This window comes from Salarias fasciatus, chromosome 1 (assembly GCF_902148845.1).
Source record: "Salarias fasciatus chromosome 1, fSalaFa1.1, whole genome shotgun sequence".
NCBI lineage: Eukaryota > Metazoa > Chordata > Actinopteri > Blenniiformes > Blenniidae > Salarias > Salarias fasciatus.
Window position 1 is genome coordinate 12286008 of NC_043745.1, and position 19215 is coordinate 12305222.

Here is a 19215-nt window from a genome sequence, read left to right on the forward strand (position 1 = left end):
TGAAGATTTTAGTGAGGATTGTATCTCACTGGTCAGTGGCCTGCAGTGCTTTCAGATTACTTCAATAAAAACTCAGCTTAACAGGAAAGAAGAATTAAAAGAAACTGACACAGAACTGTTTACCAATTCCAGTAAAAATGTGGCATTAACTCATCGCTGTCAATGAAACAGAAGGCCACATTTAGACTCTAGTTACTTTGGTTCTAGGCAGATCACCCACACCAACAGAAAAATATAGAAGCTCGGTCCTAATTGCTCTTTTTACTGCAGCTTTATTACATTGTTGAATGCAATATTCTTTAAGTAAAAACTAATGATTCAAAACCCAACATCAATTGTTACAACCTCCTCAACCACGTTACACTGCGGAAACGGTTTGAGAAACTCAAACAAGAAACACAAACCAACAAAGTAATGATTTCACTTCCACAGTACTATATCTTTCTTCTGCAGTCATGCAAACAAGCAGCAAATCTGTCACCCTTTGCAATACATCACAGTGAAATTCATTCACATATACATTAAGCAATTCCTGTTTCCAGTATGAACTGTGCCTCAAGTACTGAGTTCACCGCAGCACACTGTGGTTTCCACCTTGTTCATTAAAGGCTCACGTGACTTTTCAGAACTGTTTAATTCATGCTTGTCATTTACAAAGACTTTTTCAAAGGACAATTTTCAATGCAACATGCCACTGATTCATCTCAGATTATCAGCAAGCATCTGAAATTACATGCAGAAACTTTTATATAAGTTCTACCCTGATTTTTCTATGTATCCTGATTACTGACAAAAGAGGACTGTGAACTTGTTTATCTTTTACATTCACACTTTATACACACAAAAACACATTCAATGGTTTTTAACATGATGTCATGTCAGAATGTCTAATTCAATCACAGATAATACACAACTGAAGTCCTTGAAAATTAACAGAGAACTGATTGGTACAGTGTTTATTCTTTCTAGAGAAGTCCTGATTACACTTTTTGGACCCCAATCCCGATTTCTCAGATTTCAGTATCAGCCGATCCCGATACTTTCAAGATACGATGCTTTTTGCTATTGCTATATTGTGAAATTTAAATAAAAAATTAAAAGCTTTATTTAAAAAGCGGTCCTTGGAAAGATTTTGATGCTTGAAACTGAACAAGTCCTTGTGCAAAAAAGGTTGGCGACCACTGCTCTGTAACACCTTGAGGTGAAAATCTCGGACCACGTCTGGGCACACCTGACCACAAACGGTGATCACTTGATGCACGGCCCAGATCTGGATAAGCGAGGTCCAGATAATCCAGATCAGACTGTACTTCTAGACTGCTGACATGTTAGCCACTGGATTTCTAATGCTGCTTATGGCGTGTTGGCTATTTGAATATTTTTGGCAGGTCGCAAACGAGACTCAGTTGATGGCAGATGATCAAAAAAAAAAAAAAAAAAAAAATCAGTGAGGTGATCGGCCAGATTTACTCACACCCTATCAATGAAAAATTACAAATAACTGCCCTGATCTGATATCTACCGATCCGACTGAATGGCTATCCTAGCTTTTTCACAACCCAAAAAATGGATTTAGTATGTTTCAATGGTCAGAGTCGGTATTACTGAACATCAGGCCACTCATTCATCTGTTGTATCGATTTATCCTGTTCAGGGTCAAAGGGCAGCTTTTATTTAAGAATACTTCCAAATATAAGGAAATGCCCATCCATCTCTTTTATTCTGCTTCATACAACTGAGGATCATGTTGCACTGGAGCCAACCCCAATGGACTAACACAGGAAAACCCTACTTTCTGCAACCACAGCAGGAAAGACAGTAACACACATTCACACCTATAGGCCCCGTTTTCACCTGACATTAACATGCACCTCGTGTGATTGGAGCACATGTGGCCAGGCAAGACGTATGCCAGTTTACCACTTGTATTAATATGCGTGCCGGGCTAGCTGCTTCAGATCAGTATCCATTAATTCCTAACGACAGTCCCAGTGCACAGCGGAGCGAAGTCACGTTTGCCCCTCCTATTTTTCTTTAAAAGATCTGCAATGAAAACAGCTTGGAGCCCTGGAAAAACGGCATGAAGGAGGCAGGTTTTAGTAGTGACTCCACCAATCACTGATTACCAATATAAATGAATGACATCAAATCAAACCAACCAGTGTCCTTTAATGGCCGCCACTCAGGGTGAATTTTATCCCGTCCATCGCTGTCTGGTCTATAAACACACTGTAAGTTAACGCTCAGAATATTGGTTGAAATTAAGAATGATGAACTGCCCCACCTAAGAAATTTACCACCAGCTGCCACTGGGCATGACATAGTTTCTGGTTACACCACTGTCCCAGACCGCATTCAAGATGTAAATTGTTTCCACTATCAAACATACGAAAATATGAGTGCTAGACCACCTCGCGAAGTGGTCTGTGTGAAGACGCATGAATACCGACTTAAGTTCGATCACATTTTAATGCAAGGTGAAAACAGGGCCATAACAGACAATCACCCTGGATTGTGGGAGGAAAGAGGAGGACCCAGAGAAAGGCTGCCAGAACTAATCAAACACTGCTGAACTGGGGACAGTCTGGCTACGAGGCAAGCGTGCACACCACTACACCACTGTATGGCCCTATGACAATGTCAATTTCACAAAAAGAGCAAACTCAATGGTCTTATTTGTGTTTACAAATAATGAACTCTTTTTGATAGTGGCAGAGAAGATAAATCAACAATATTCAAAGTAATGTGCTTGTTTAAAGCTCTTAAAGCAGCTGGGAAAACACCTTTCGACTATGTTAGGTTTGCGGGTTGGGGTGGGGGAAGGGGTGGAAGTTGGGGGGTCTGTAACATTTGGCGCCCAGGGTGTGTCCAGGGCAAGTCGCAAATCCAACAAAGAACTGCCACAATCACACCTACAGCTGCTTGAAGACTTACAAATTATTCTACCATGTGTCTTTTAGTACTTCAGCCATATTGAAAAACCCAGCCAGACTCAAACAAGCGTCAACTTTCTGTACAACTTTAAAACGTCAAATGGAGATCTTCACTTAAGTTTTGCCCTGAGTTTTAATTGGCTCAGCGGCTTCCTTTAGTTTCACAATAAATGGACATCTTGCCCAACTCGTTTATAGACTACACTTGCTGTAATTGTCAGTCTGTGACTGACGTCGTAAATTGGCTCATACTTCTCTCTTGAGCAGGTCACACTTGAAACATAATTAGCTGTAATGATGAAAATTTGTTGTGTCATAAGTACAAATTATGGGAAAGGTAACTGGGCCAGTAAACCCTTTTGACCCATCATGTCCATCATATAGGCTAAATAACACATTCATAAGTCTCTAAGGATTGAGTACTTTCCACATACGCCACACAGACATTTCCTCTTCAACCATCGCCAAACCAAGATTCACTCAGTCGTCAAGTCTGCCATGACTAACCTCTGGTCAGTAGCCATTTAGTCGAGCCATACAGCATTTTTCTTCTTTACTTCTGTCACTGCAGGAAAAAAAAACAATGTGGCAAACTAAGAGCCAATATCTATCCAAAGAGACTGCCACTCATAAAGAAACAGCCGGACTTTTTGGATTATGCACTATTTGTGGAGGAAAAATATCAAATATCATTGTAGTTCAGGGGAGACTCAAGCACAATTTGATCCTGAGTGGGCCGGACAAGATAAATGATAGCGTAACTTCAAAATGTTTCCAATTGTTTCTGTGTAGAGGTTTTAATTCAGTGTGAAAACATTTACAAACAAACCTGACGAGCAATACAGAAACTAACTGTCAGCACAGGCTCACTGTTCTCGCACCTTAGATGTTTTATCTTGGCTAGTTTTACGTTAACACTGCAATTCCTAGTAAATAAATTAGCAATAGTCGTTGCATTTATAGAAAAAAATCCAGTCAATTTCTTCAGTGAAAGTTCAACAACTTGTAAGGCCATCAAGTGGGCCACACTGGACTCTCTGCTGGCATGGTTTTGGACCTTGGGCCATATGTTTGACACCACCGTTGTAAAGCGTCCGACACTGTGTTTCATTCACATCATTTCCTCACATGTCAAGTTGTTATAATGCCTGTTCAGTTAGTCTGTGTGTCTTTATCTCTGTGTCCAGATTTCGATACCTTTCGACTCCAACAGTTTCAAGTCTCCCGCCACCCTTTCCACTGTGGATCTGGTAGCTTGGGACACAACCGTATGCTTCAATGCTCCACTTAGAGAAGGTGAAGTCCACAGACATATAGCAGTGCCGACTGCGACGCGTGTCTATATGCAAGGCCGATGACACTGCAATGCCACAATGACGCAATTACGGCAGGAGCTGGATGATACATTGCATAAACAAGGCTCCTGTTGCCACAGCTCTACAACACACACACGGCACCTGAAGGGCCCCGTCTGGATTCTTCGCGGACCTCAGACGGATTTCTAGAAATGAATACAGCAGTGGTTACTGGGCAAGTCATTTTCACCCGATTTCAACTTCTATAATCATAATACTGCATAATTACTGTAATGAATTCAAAAGTAAATGATAATTCACCAGTTCCAGTTGGCCACTCCTGCTCTACAAGGCTCTCTCTTTCTCAGAACCAAACAAACTTTTTTCTTTTGCATTCAAATCAAGTCCGACTTGTTCAGTTGTTGAATCACATCCTGCTGCACTTCAATTGATGAGATGACGGCTGTGGAATTTCTGACACTGGCGGATAATCACTGCAGGCCGCCGCTGGTCGCACGACTGTGACGTCGGCTGTCCGCGACCCCGTTCACCATCGTACGCACAGCTGCGGTGACAGCTTTTGTCACTATCGCCTGTTTTCCTCTGAATGGCTGCATAGCTGACACTCTCCCTGTGATGGCCTGTTGACATGTCCGGGTTTGAACCCGCAGTGCAGGAACTGACTCCAGCTTCCTGGAGGTCTCAGGATAAATGAACGCATGATAAGTTAGATTTATTAGAGCTGTATTAGGTTCTTACACCAACACATATGGCATTTCTTAAGAGCAACATCCTTAAAAATTATGTGACATTTTCAATCAAGGCTGTCAAGTCAAATATAAGGCTCGTGGGCCAAAACCAGCCCGACAGAGGCTGAAATCTGGCCCAACAAACCACCTGCAAATTGCAAAACTGTGCAAAGAAAGGTGTTTTGTTTTGTTTTTATTAAAATAAATCTTCAGAGTAGTGGACAAGACGCAATGCTGAGACCTGAGCTGAGACATTGGTGATGTTCACATGAAAACTAGTCACCTTTTTGCAGTCATGCAGTCATTAGTGTGTAAAAATATACAGAATGCAGCTTCAGGAGAGGTTTCTTTTTTTTTTTTTTTTTTTTTTTTTTTTTTTGCTGACATCACTGGATTTTGGCTTAATGTTGAGATTGTAGCCATTTTCAGCAATAATTGTTTGGTTTTGTGAAAATATAGACATTTTCATTGGTTATTCTCTGTGCCAGAACACAAAGAATCTTTAAAGCTTTAACTTAAGGCTCACTCAAGATGAAACTGGGCGGCATGCTGCCCCTGAACTAAAATATATTTGACACCCCAGGCTTAGATAATTGAACATATGGCACAAACTGCACACAAATCTTTGTTATGCTTCACTCATAATCTAATAGTAAAGCATTATTCCTCACATAGAACAGAAAACTCAGTGCAGCACATTCTGGAGCCAGCAAGTCATGTCGGTGCTAACCTTTAAACGCCACCCATCTGGCCCTGAGGCGCAGACCAGCCCCCCATGTCGCTTTCCAGCTGTTTCCTCCACAATCATGGAAGCGTAGACCAGACACGTGCAACTCATGACCACCATCAACAACCAATGTGTGTGTGTGTGTGTCGCCATTCTAGCCTGGGACCCCAAAAGTCCCACAAAAGGACACTTCTGCGCACCAACAAATGAGCCGCAACATTCCCCCAAGAATAAAAACGAGTAAATAGAAGTCTGTGTGGAGGTTTTTGTCTTTTAAAGCGAAAAGCGGTTGTTTTAAGTGTTGTCTGGTCTGATGGAATAAGACAGAGCTGACCTCTGAAGTGAGCAGCATCCTCTTCATCTCTCCCTCCCCCAGGAATGGCTTCAGCCGCCGAGCGCCCTGTTCGATAAGACGAGGCGGCAATGTGTTGCGCGACTTTTACGCGCAACTGTGCGAGGCGCGCAGACCAAAATAATGCGCAAAATTACGCGTGGCTTCCTTAGGTTTCCTTTTAGGAAGTGTCGAGCGCGTCCACACGCGCTCCTAACCAACCCTTCACTTTGCTCTCAGATAGGTGTCGTGACGGTGCTCAGCGAGGAAGACGAGGAGGAGGAGGAGGAGGAGGTGGAGAAGAGGGGGAAGGGGAGGCCGGAGATGGATGGAGAGGTCGTCAGTGATGGTGTCCGTGATCATGCAAATGACTGGTGCGTCCTCCACGTCCCACTTTCATTTCAGTTCGAACGCCGAGCTGCGCTCCCGGCTGGTCGCTGTCAGTTCAGGACCACCGGGGGGAACTACTTAGTGTTCCAATTAAGCGACAAAACTCCGCGGAACCGAGTCATATCGCTCGGTTTTTGACGCTCCGGCTTGAGAGAGAGAGAGAGAGAGAGAGAGAAACGAACAAGTTTGACAACTCGGCGGTGTGTGTCGCTCCAAACCGGGAAGATAGAGAGAGCGAGGCGGTGTGTCATCAGACAGCTGGGGCGACCCTCCGCCGGCTGACTGTCCCGAGTCTGACAGCTCCGGGTCTGAATGAACCGGAGACCCGCGAGCCGGACACGTCGCCGGGGTCCCTTGCTCGAAAAAAACAGCAGCAAAAGTGTCGTTTCCTTACCTGAAATTGACGCGAGGCGCAACTCCTGACGTCAAGGCAGTGTGAGTGTTATCGGCCAAGTTGTGAGTGTGTATGTGTGTGTGTGTGTGTTGTTAGTTGTACTCCTGCTGGCGACCACGGCGCAGCGGCTCTGCTCGCTGCTGCTGACGTGACCGTGATAACACCGCATTTGCATATTAGTGACTCCCCCTGTGATTGGACGCGCCGCAATTCCGCTCGGCGCCACGCGCGCGCGTGGATTCGCGAACCGGTTTCCCCAGCGCGCGGACCGTGGCGACGGCGGCGCTCCGACCGGCCCCGCACGGCCGCCGATTAATCTCGGCAAACACGCGAAAAGTGTCCGTGTTGACAGAGTGCATAAGATGGCCGCGTCCGGGCCAGAGCCAATCCGGAGAGGTTTTACTTTCGCACATGGAGCGGAGGCGCTCCTCACTGCGAACGTGACAGCAGCGCGAGAGCGGCGCGCCACCGCTGGTGAGCAGCGACATCTGGCGGCGGATTGCGGTACTCACCGACCCGAAAAGCCTCTCATAATCATAACATGTTACACATCTTGAATTTATAATACTGGAAGTGCTTTGATGAAACTGCTATTGTCCATTCTTGCTGTGTGTATTTAAATTGTCCTTTTCGTTTTAGTTGATAGACATAATACAAGCTAGATCGATAAATTGCACACCCAAGCATCAAGGTTGACTGTAAGTCTATGATTTTAATTCAGAAATGCAATATATTGTCCAGGAATTAATAATGAATTAGATGCACAAGACAAAGATGAGAGCAGAGAGCTGTGTAAAAAGATATAGAATATTCAGAATGTAACATAATAAAAAATAAAATTAGATATATGCCTGTTTATTTTTTATATATGTGACATGACACACACACACACACACACACACACACACACACACACACACACACACACACACACACACACACACAAAGGATGGGTATCTGCAAGTGGAAACATTTTGACAACAATTAAAGGTGATCATTTACAGGAGCTACTAAACAACATATAGACACAAAGTGATCTAAATGTGACAAGATAATCAATATAAAGCCCGATATATTGTGAATTCAGCCCAAAATTACTCCAGAAAAGCACTAAATGGGCTCTATAATGACCAAAAGTTAATACAAGCGATCAAAAAAAAACTTCATAGAAAAGTCAAAACAAGCATCCATCTCTACACTATTTGATCTTGTTAAGGGTAACAGGTGGGTGAAGGCAGGACCCCCAATTCCCCCACATGCATGTCTTTAGACTGTGGAAGGAAACCGGAGTACGTTGAGCAAACTCACATAGGCACAGAGAGAACATGCAAACTCCACACAGAAAGGCATGCTATAATAATGAATTCCATTTAATAGAATAAACTCTGAGGATATAATGCAAAAAAAAAAAAAAAATGGAGGTGAAACTCAGACTAAACAGCATTTAAAGCGCACATAGAAAGAAGATAAAATAGTACAATGTGTAAAATTGCAATAAAATTAAGGCATATGGATATGTATACCTTTCAATTATTAAAAGTCAAGTTTACGTGGCATATTTAAAGCATGTAACACTTCTAGGGATGAATCCAGAGAATTTTTAGGCTGTTGTGTGAGTGAAACATGGGTGGCATACAAAAAAGGCTATTTAGAGAAGTGGAACTTAATGTTTCGGTTCTTGTATAGTGTATCTATTCATTCTTCAAAGACTGTGCATGGTGTAGCTTCATTTCCTAAAGTCACCATCAGGATCAGGTTGGAAATGTCACAGTGGTTGCATTGGTCTCTTTGACATCCCGTTCTTTAATGGTATTAATAAGCTATTGATCAGAATCATGGGCAACGTCAGCAGAGCAAAAGACAAGCACAATAATTTTAGCTTCATTGATTATAGCGTAACTTTTATTTGATTTTTTTGTAATGTCTTTTATCACTGTCGTTTACCACTATATTCTGCATAAAACTAGGATATTTCCCAAGCTTTACATACTTGCTTGACATATTACTCTTCAGGGTTCGTCTCTTCGCTCATTTACAGTTTTTCACCTTGGCTTGTATGTTGAAACACGTTTTGCATTCCTCTCAACCTCCTACTGGAACATGGCACCGCTCTGTTTGCTCATGAAATACTGAAATCATTGCTTTAGCCAGGTTAGGATTCCACTGAGCTGCAGCTTATGACTAGACAATGTTGGAAATTTATTGAGACACAAAGCGAATAAACACAGTGGAGCAACTTAAAGTCACCACTTCATCTCATGTCTCTGGAAAGAGGATTAAGAACAACGTCTCATCCGTAATGTTTCAAGCTCCGTGAATGACGACTCTGGATTTCAAAATAAATGTGTTTAAATTTCATTCAAATAAACTGACAAAAAGTATGCACATTTTCAGCTATTTACATAAAGTGTTTCCTGTATTCCTTTAAATATCCACCTTATTTTCTGATTCTTGATTAGTTTGAATTTGAGAAGCTGCTGTATTGTTCATATCTGAAAACGAACAAAGGTGACAAATATTGTGTGAGTGTTTTAGTCAAATGAGTTAGAATGAAACCAAACTTAAATAATGTTCTGTTACAGGTAAACATTCAAAATGAGTTGACACGACGCTGATCAAGCCTCAGCTCGCTGGGGTTTTGGTGCAGCAGTGTTTTTTAATTATTTATACATCAGGCTTTTCTGCGAGAGTTTGCTTTATTCCCAGACTGAGTTAGTGTTTTCATCAACACTGTCAATCCTTTTAGCAATGGCTTTTAAGTTATGTGCATTAATCTATGCATCATGGCTATTGAGAAGCAGTTTTATTTCATATTAAGAATATGACAATCGTCTAAATACATCGATACACTTTCCTTAGTCACTCTTAGTTGTGGAAACTAAAGAAGAAAACCCCTTATTAAGGCTTCATGCATTCAGTTTGGATCTGTCTCCATAAAGCATAAGATAAAGTGTTTTCAGATGGTTTTACCTCACAGTATATTCCCATATTGTTTTTTTAAAAGGGCCCATATTTATGGAGCCCACACTTTATCAATGAGGAAAAGAGATCACACACTCAAAAAAAAAAATACAAAACAAAGATATTTTAAATACTCATTTTATTGATTTGAGTGAACATGATTTCAACTCTGTGCCGTCTATGCAGTGGAGAAGTACTGGTTCGATTGAGAACACATCAAATCTCGCACATATGCGGAGGACACTAACGCCACCACCTTTCTCTCAAGCTAAAAATAAGTCTGACAGGTTTGAGCACCGTATCTGCGATCGTCATGATCACTGCCAGCCGAGATTCCCCACACATCCTTCAAAACATCCTCGCTGTTTCACTGACAAGACTTGCATATTGAAAGTGGCCGAGCAAACCGGCAACGGAGCCAGCTCGCCTGTCTAAAATGAAGAAATTAAAAAGAAACTGGCTTTGTTATGGAATAAAAATAAAAACCCTGGTAGATGGACTGGAGTCCAGTTTAATGCAAATTAATGCTGTTCAAAAAAACCGTTTAACAACTGAACCTTAAAAGACATCCGTTTTTCTTTCAAAATCTGCAGTAACTTTGAATTGAGTGATTAAGAAATTTACAAGGTGAAAAGAAACTCAAAACATTCATGGAAACCAAAAACCCAAGCATTGATACAGATGTGCCTCTTAAAAAGTCCAACCTTAGCACAGAGCTGATTATTTACATTTAACCCTTAATAACAAAAAAAAAAAAAAGCACATAAACATTCAGAATGATTTAAACAAAATAAAACAAGCATACTTATTCAGCATGTCACTCATAACCGTACTTGCCTGCTTTGCTTTATATATATATATATTAGGAACTATGCAAGACATGGATGTGGGTTACATGGTAGAAATAAGTTTTCATCAGATAGGAAATAGAAAACTAATCTTGTCAGCCTGAATGGATAATGGGCACGGGTGGATTGGGGTGTTGCCTTCACAGAGCTGCGAGTGACAACACGCCAAACAGTCTTGAGCCAGTTTGACCAGGAGGAATCAGTCACGAAATCTGCACCGCTCATTGAATCAATGCAAACCGCTTTGCTCACACATTCCACCTCCTAGCGGGAAAACAAGCTATCGCCTAAAGCAAACGTGCGTGGATCAGAGAATCAAAGTGAGGATGCGCTTTGGTTGCATCCCAGCCTAAATGAGGTTGCTGAGACATCCATTTGTCGTCGATTTACATATCATACATACTTGGTTTCCTTATTCTAAAGCTGTTTGAGGAAGAGGCCTACAAAAGCTTTTAAAGCTGAGCGATAACGTGGAGGGGTTGATATAGAGTTCTCCCAACTGTTTCCAGGATCCAGCCCACATAAGAAGCTGAGGCGAGCCGTGTGGCGTGGCATCAGCGACCCTGTGCCTCCCTCTGGTGGCCGCAGTGGGGAAGTGCAGGCTCAGCTTGGGGGAGGATTGTCTTCTTTGCTGAAGGGCTGAGTCGAGCCGGGCTTCACCCAAGACAACCCCGACACCTGCGTTCCCTTGTGGTGATCCTCAGGCCGTCGCTAAGGCAGCAAAGAGAACTCAGTGCTTACATAACAGGCACAGGCCAACCTATCACGCTCACAGTCCAACCTTCAGCTTAAGCTAACAGTTGCTGCTTCAGGCTAAACTTAAATGTACATGTAAATGACACACCTTGGTGTGGAAAGACTTACTTTGTATGCAAACATCCTGTCTTTTGCTTCGTCATGCACAGCTGGGTTCCACGGAGAAAAACTACAACCAAGAGGAGAAAGTGAGAAGAGAGATCCTTTTATGCTAGATAACATGCAAGAAGGTAAAGAGTTTCTACCACTGGAAAAAAAACAAAAACAAAATGAGGACAGTCCACTGACCTTATTGCGTAAGGATCATCAAACTTGGGCTGGTCAAAAAGATGACTGTTGCATAGTTTCACACTGTCCACCACTTTGCTTTTGAACAACTGTACATCCTTTTCATACCTGGAATGATGGGGAGCAAAAGTAAGAAAGAAAGAAAGAAAAGACTTCTGATTCCAAAAGGGAAAAAAAAATGAACTCACAGTTATGGGAATTCAGAAACTTTGTGATAAATGGTCAAGTCCACACGTCAGAAATATATTTTTCTTTACTACTAAACTGTACCAACATCCTTCAGTATCAAAACTATCAAAAAAATGAGGGGAAAGTTGGCTCAGTAACTCACAGCACAGCAGCCTCTGGATTAAGTGGGTCTGTGGTGTTGATCTTATAAAAAACTGTGCGAGCGTACATCAGGACTTGCCAGATGTGGTTGTGATTCCGTCTGTAAGAAACACAGTTGACAGGTCTCACTCTACTGGCACGATAAAGCACATTCAGCAGATGCAACTGAAGTTTGCACTCAACATTCTAAACAAAATTAAACTACATGCATTTATAATAGAAGCAAATTAGACTAGAAATACTTCATTAAACCCAGAGGAATAATTTTTAAAGTAGTGGTTTTTGTATTGATGCAAAGCATCTTGTGAATGAAGCCAGTGAGTCGATTCAGTAGAAGAGAAGTGAACAAACCTCCATTTGGTAAAAGCTCTTCTGACATCAAGCTCCCCAGACACAGGGTCCACAAGCGGATGGAAGACTGGGATGTCGAATACTAATTTCTGAATGGAAGCACAGGGGAGGTCAGTGGAGTGTTTGAAGTCAACATCTGACACACCTTCATTTTTAATGTTTTTTCCATGTTTAAATGAACTGAAGACTTACAGGACACTCCCCATCTGGATAGTTATCTGGAATATACACAGTGAATTTGAAGACGCCGTCCTGGTACAAGCCATGTCTGATGAATATCACTCCAAACCACACTGAAGAGTGAGAGACAAAACATTTTACATATATATTTTTTTTGTTTTTTTACTCTTTGGGTAAAATCAAGCAAGAGTAAGACAAATGGAGCCATAAATGCAAATTTAGTTTTAGGCGAATCGTGCAGCTGAAGGATGAGATCTCATGAAATGTTCAAGTTAAAGTCAAACCATTACAGTAGCATATTTTATGTAGCCTACTTACTTAACGCAGACTTGTATGACGGCTGCACATAAATCCCAGGGAGCTTCTGTTTGATCACAAGAGTGCTACAAGAATAATTGACAAATATGAAAAAGACATGTTTGAGTACGCAAACTCATCAAATGCACATATTACAAGTGCCGAAAATGTACAAGTAGCATCATGTGAAGCGCAGATTGATTAGACAAGGTCAAGGTTAATCTATTCGCACCAGTGGGTGGATATTTGTAGCGTAGGAAATGATTGCATGTGGCAACCGGGAACAAAAAAAAAAAGAAAACACACACACCACATCTGACAAGCAGGTACTTGATCGAGTGATGATAAACAACAAGTGCTCGGCGTTTTGCTGTTGTCCAAGAATTGAGAATGGCCGAGTAAAAAGATACGATGAAATAAAAAGATATGGAAGTTCAAGATAGATAAAAATAAATAAATAAATATAAAAAAACCTTAGGGAGCTAAGAAGCAGTCTTTGGGATAAAAACCAGGAAAAGAACTGACTATTAAATAAAAAGAACTATTAAATATAGTTTAAAAAAAAGAAAAGAAATGCAGTAAAGTGCAGCTTCACAGTTTTATGTAGTTCAGTGACAGCAACAGGAACAAAGTTACTTTCATAACACTTAGATAATCTTTAAACCTGATCCAGTAATAATACTCACAACTCAGCCAGCAAGGAGTACTCCAGGTAGAAGGGCCCATATGAGGCGTGGATGCCATTGGCTGACTGGACAGGCGTCCCTGTAGAGGTGGGTTTGGTTATAGGGGCTGCATTCTTCGGAATGGCTGGAAGCTGCTTTTTGCCAAACGACAGTCGGGCCGGACTGGCTCTCTGCTCTCCGTGCCCACTCTGATCTTCGTTGTCAGGCCTCTGCTGCACCACAGAAACACAGAAAACTGGTAAAAATGCAGACAGGAAGGAAAAGGGGGGAAAAAAAATGCCCTGTGCAGCAGCCTTAGAGCGAGCTACCGTTTATACTTTGGATTGAACCGTTGGCTCAGAGCAGTGACCATGTGCTGCGACTGGCCTCTCAGGTTACACGGCCCATCTGGTTCACAGCTTATCAGGATGCGGTGTCTAGACGTGAGCGAGCTCTGACAGAGCATAGCTATCATGGTATCTTATGGATGCTGTTGAGAATGATAAGAGCAAGCTGTGGTGTGGCGTCACTGTGCACATGAAGCGCACAGTAGCAGGGGGCCTCGAGAAGCCACAACAAATACTGCCGACAACCAGAGCAAGCATGGCATGAACGCAAGCAGGGGATGGTAGGCTAGTGAAACCGATCTCGTCTGCACATTCATAAGAGTATGAACCGACAGCAGAATGACTCTGAAATAGTCCTGTGACTCAGCAGAAAGAAATGAACACATACACTCAAGGTCATCTCGCCTCTTCTCTACCTCATATTGCACCAGCATGCTAAATGTTTTGTACATTCCACTTTGAGAAAAGAGTACAAAACAATTACACAAAACCAGTAACAAAAGTTACACTGTGCCATATTGATGTGAAAGGACATGTCAAAATCAACATGTTTCAGTTCTAGAATTTTAAACTGTCGCTATACCCCAAAGAGTGTGTGAGACCACACCTCAACTTTTCTATTAACATATCCAGTTCAGCAGGATTCCTGGGAAAACACTGCAATAGGAACAGGTGAAGGACTGAAGGCTGAAAAACTCAACACAATAAAAGAACAGACCAAGTACTAAAACACTGCTAATAATTATTAGGTATCAAGTTGTGACATACAAGTAAACCATGTTCCACATTCTTGTTAAAGACAAACAGTGTTAAGTGAAGCCAATTATGTAGTGAGCATGGTGTCCATGTGATGTACTCTAAACACAACCATATAATTAGGGTCTAATTGAAATTACTGAACTGCAATTCATGTGAGAATCTTGTGATGTAAAAACAAAATCAAGGCTTCCACACATCAGCATCTTTCCAGTTTCACCTCTAGCAGGCTGTCAGTTGATGCATGTTGTCTATTGTAAAGTGATACAATGTGCCTTGGTGTCAGTCAGTGTGTTTCGGATTTACCTTACGACTTGTGTTGGCAGACATGCTCCAGAAGGGGTTTAAGTTCATTACTCATTCGAGGTTCGGTTGGGTGTCCCTCTTTTTATGTAGGTCCCACTACAAGTGCCGTCCGGGCCATAGGCTACTGTGGCCTAAAAAAAGAGAGAGAGAGAGAGAGAGAGAGAGAGAGAGAGAGAGAGAGAGAGAGAGAGAAGAAAGAACAGAATAAGAAGACAAGTCAAAGGAATGACTGCTGCAGCACCAAAGTGACAACACCTACTCAAAATCCCCCATCAGCACGAACATAACGCTACAATTCAATCGAGACTGAGCACAGCTAATCTCTACAGAGAGAGCAGAAACACCACGTAACTTTAAAGAAAAATAAAATGTGACAAATTGCTTTGAAATTCACGTCCGATTCACGATAAGCTTTACGCTAACTATAGACTATATGCTTAGGGTGCTACGATAGCCAACATTAAACTGCGTTTTATCACAAACGCTACCGTAACGCTAGTTGACAGCTGGAAATCAGATTGAACATACTTATACGGCAATGGTAGTCAACTTAATGTCCGAACACAGAAGCTGTAACCTGTTTTTCTTGGCTTACCCAATGGTCAGCAACAACATTAGCTCAAAAGCTAGCTTTGGCGTTGCTGGTGGGTTTCACGTATTCGTTTTAGCACCTGCACGTAAGGAAGCGTCACGACGTTACTCACCGTGTCAAGTTAAAAACCGCGAAGTCCCTTTTATTGAGTCGTTGCTGTATATACCAGTTTAATTTAAGCAAAAACTGCCCACGAATCCTGTGGATGTCATCTACCCTGCTAATGCTAGCTAGCGACACAATTTGACAGACGGCGACTCAAGGGGCGTTTCTAATGTGTGAGCGCAGATTCTGATTGGTCGAGAGGGGAAACGTTCTGGCAGCTGATTGGTGGATTCTTCTGCCAAATGACGAGCCGGGGCGCTTTAAAGAGAAATTCTGACGGACATCTGCAGCTTGTTGAGCTTTAATCTGTAAGTACACAAACTTCAGCAATTACTTTATGAATTTATATACTGCTGTTGAAACGTTTGCTTTCCAGGTTTGCTGTGTGTTTGTTATTGTCTGTTTCATTTTATTTAAAGATGTAATATAAGACAGATGGCTAAATTGGCCTTATATGCACATTCAGGTACCAAAGCATAGGAGAAAGTTGCGAACAAAAAGGTGTGTAAAAACCACAAAAGCTTGTAAAATGTTGAAAAATAAAGGAGAAATAAGAGAACCGAAACTTAGTGTCTCGAACTGATTAGACTGAGACATTATAATTAGTAGACAAGACAAAACGTGGTTGGCTGAAAACAAACTGACAAATTTCAGGCGTAAGTGCAACCAACCTTAAGAATAATTTGTAGGAACTATACCCAACAACAACAGAGACACAAAACATCCAAATGAGGCAAAAATGTGACACAAGATACTCAAAATAAGGCCCAACATATAGAGGGTTTTCTCGACACGTCATCAGGCGCGTCATCGACCCGGAACTCGCCATCTTGGAGGTACTCCGTATCACAACAAAGCACGAGTCCTAAGGAAGATCCAGAGCGTTATCAAGAAAAATGGCAAATTATTGCCGTGTCATTGGTTGTACCAATAGGTCAGACCGAGAAAAACATTTGGAATTATATAGACGTCGCCTTGCGACAGACTGGCGACCTGTCCAGGGCATACCCCGCCTTCGCCCACAGCAGCTGGGATCGGCTCCAGCCATCCGCGACCCCGAAAGGGATAAGCGGTAGAAAATGAATGAATGAATGAATAGACTTCCAAAAGTTATAAAAAACCAGGGTGAGGAATGCCAAAAACTATCAGAGGAACGGAGGCGCTTGTGGTTAGCAAAGCTTAACCAAGATCTACAGGGAAAAATCTGGACAACATCCGAATTTGTTCGACACATTTCTTGTCAGGTAAGTGAAACAGAGCGCAACGGTTTAAGCTCATTAATGACTTCATATGTTACTTTGATCATTCATAAATGTTTAGCTTCTACAGAAACTTGAATTTTTCTGTCCCCAGCCTTAAGAGATGTGTTACTCCTGAAGAAAACATTTTGTGCTAGATTTTTAAAGTATTTTATGTAAAAAAAAACAACAACACATATTTCAGCTATTACACTATTTGTAGCCATCAGCTTGGTAATATTTGCATTTTAATCAATTATTTAGAACCCCAACCCCCACGAAAGTGCTGGTCCCCAGTGAGGGTCCAGGAGGTGGGAGCCAACTCCTACGGATCTTTACCACCAATAAACCGTAGCTTCTCGAAATATCAGACTTTCTCTTGTAACCCAAGGCCTTCCCGATATTCCTTTGCTTCTACAGTCCGTTTTGCTTTCGACATGGCTGAACGCACTCAAATTGTTCTATAACACACAATCGCGACTACTGTCAGTATGATTGTTTACACTGAGTATCTCCAATATGGCGGCGCAGCGAGGGTACTGCCCAAGTCGTGACGTCGGTGAAAACCGTCTATAGTAAATTCACCTCAAACTGACCCCAGAAAGACAGAACTAAATGTGATTTACAACGATCAGAAAATAATACAAGGAATCACAAAGAAAATGAACAATGATACATAGAAAAGCCAAAATAACCATGATGAGACAAAACCATGGAAGCTTTGTCACAACAGCAAAAAACAAAAAACCTGAAGGCACAACCACAAAAACATGTTTTATTGTCAAACATGCAAAAAAAAAAAAAAAACTTACAAATGTGACTGTAAAAAGCAATATCTACTGCTGCATTTACAGCCAAAAAGAGTGACTCAAAGGATTATTATCAATTATCATTGATGAATAAAAACCACAAATAATAGAACAAAAGTCAGAATTCAACAGTGAAGCAAAATGAGAAGTTCTGCTTAAGAAAAACAGATGTGCCACTTAATTATGACAAAGTCATCTGAAAGAAAACTCTGAGGAATGTTCCAAATGTGCCCCCCCACCCACCCACCTAAAAAAAAAAGTAAAGCAGGCAAAATAGATACATAGGTTACTGGAGAAAAATAACTTCAATCTGGAAAAAGTGACAACCACAAAAAGTAGAGAGAAGACAATCCAAAATAAGATCCGGAGTGTTATATCAACAAACATCCAACCAGCTTCTCTATCCACCACAGGGGGAAAACACACACCTACATTCACACATCCAGGTCATTCATGGCCACTTGGTCACCTCACACACGTGTTTGGACTGCGAGAAGAAACTGAAGGACCAACAAAGGGGAAAACATGCAGACTTGACCCTGATGCAAACCCATGACCTTCTCATTGTGAGGGGACTGCTCTAACCACAGCGCCACCAGTGATTACAAACAACAAATTGAAGGTCGTCAACTATTAAAAAAAAAAAATTTGATCGATCAAAATGTCTATTTCATAGATTTCACTTTTACCTTTTCTCTTGCCTCTATTACAATTATTATGTTCTTATTCTTTTTCACTTGGTCCTCATTTTCACATAGTTTTACAAACATAGTTGTTATGTTATAGATATGCTTCCAAGTGCCACCTGACTCACTGTTCATGTATGCAATGTTTAACTTTCTGTAGTTATTTTGAAAAAAAATGTGAAGAAAGGAGGAAGTGATTAAATATAACAGGGTTAGGGAGAAAATATGAGTTATTTTGCAACTTCTGCACACCTAATCAATTTTCTAAAAGCTATAAAGAACTTCTTTTTCCCTTTGTGTTTCATGTTTGAACGATTTCACCTTTGGTGTCGGCTGTGCGTCAGGTCAAATCAATGTTAGTGGCTCCGCTGATTAAAACACTAACTACTTTTTCTTCGACCTGTCAATTCGTGGTGTGAAATCTCATCTCTCTCCGCCGTGGAAATGCTCATGCTCAAGTATTAAAAGTAATCAGCGTCTTAAATAACAGTTCTGATCGAATCAATTACGGGTGCTTGGGGGCCTTGTAAATAAACATGAAAGTACACTCTTTTCCTCTGCCTTCAATCCAATGTTTCGGTGTACTGCACAACAAAGTCCCCTGAGGGTAAGGCGCATCCAAGCCATCTGTGTCACACGTTTCTTTAGTTTTTGACCACGCTTCATTGGCAGTTCATTCAGTTGATTGATTGATTTCCTAACAATTACCCCTAATTATTTTTCTGGGTGAGAGAGGGAAAAAAAAACTAATTTACTGCATGGGCGATCGCACTAATTGGGAGAAATGACATTGTCCAAGTTTCAGAGTAAATACAAATTATTGACTTCATTATTGTTATCTGATTGTATATTGTCCCAAGTACACTTCACTGACAAAGGTA

General features: G+C 41.4%; 2 protein-coding genes across 3 annotated transcripts in view; both read right to left on the reverse strand.

The window, feature by feature from the left end:
• The window catches only part of chd9 (chromodomain helicase DNA binding protein 9), a 77394-nt gene extending 70477 nt beyond the window's left edge, over positions 1-6917 (reverse strand). The window contains exon 1 of the mRNA XM_030093888.1: positions 6820-6917. The gene's annotated coding sequence lies outside the window, so the exon portion shown is untranslated. The remainder of the gene's footprint in view (positions 1-6819) is intronic.
• A 2987-nt stretch (positions 6918-9904) lies between these two features.
• On the reverse strand, positions 9905-15744 carry aktip (akt interacting protein). Of its 2 annotated transcripts, none has more exons than XM_030097812.1 (10): positions 15609-15744; positions 14905-15035; positions 13517-13725; positions 12852-12916; positions 12546-12646; positions 12354-12442; positions 12004-12102; positions 11673-11780; positions 11493-11553; positions 9905-11339 (listed from the first exon to the last, which is right to left on the reverse strand). In XM_030097812.1, exons 2-10 carry the CDS (start codon positions 14950-14952, stop codon positions 11232-11234), a joined length of 888 nt encoding a protein of 295 aa, XP_029953672.1. In that variant the 5' UTR covers positions 14953-15035; positions 15609-15744; the 3' UTR covers positions 9905-11231. The 2 variants fall into 2 exon arrangements, with proteins under 2 accessions (XP_029953672.1, XP_029953663.1); XM_030097803.1 differs by having other exon boundaries at positions 13517-13728.
• Between the last annotated feature and the right edge of the window lie 3471 nt (positions 15745-19215).

What these genes read in the sequence shown, in the direction of transcription:
- aktip (XM_030097803.1), bottom strand. Translation starts at nt 14,952, where the DNA reads ATGAACTTAAACCCCTTCTGGAGCATGTCTGCCAACACAAGTCGTAAG. An exon ending in TACTCCTTGCTGGCTGAGTT is followed by an intron (nt 12,917 to 13,516) that starts GTGAGTATTATT and finishes TTATTCTTGTAG; the next exon opens with CACTCTTGTGATCAAACAGA. An exon ending in GTCATACAAGTCTGCGTTAA is followed by an intron (nt 12,647 to 12,851) that starts GTAAGTAGGCTA and finishes CTCACTCTTCAG; the next exon opens with TGTGGTTTGGAGTGATATTC.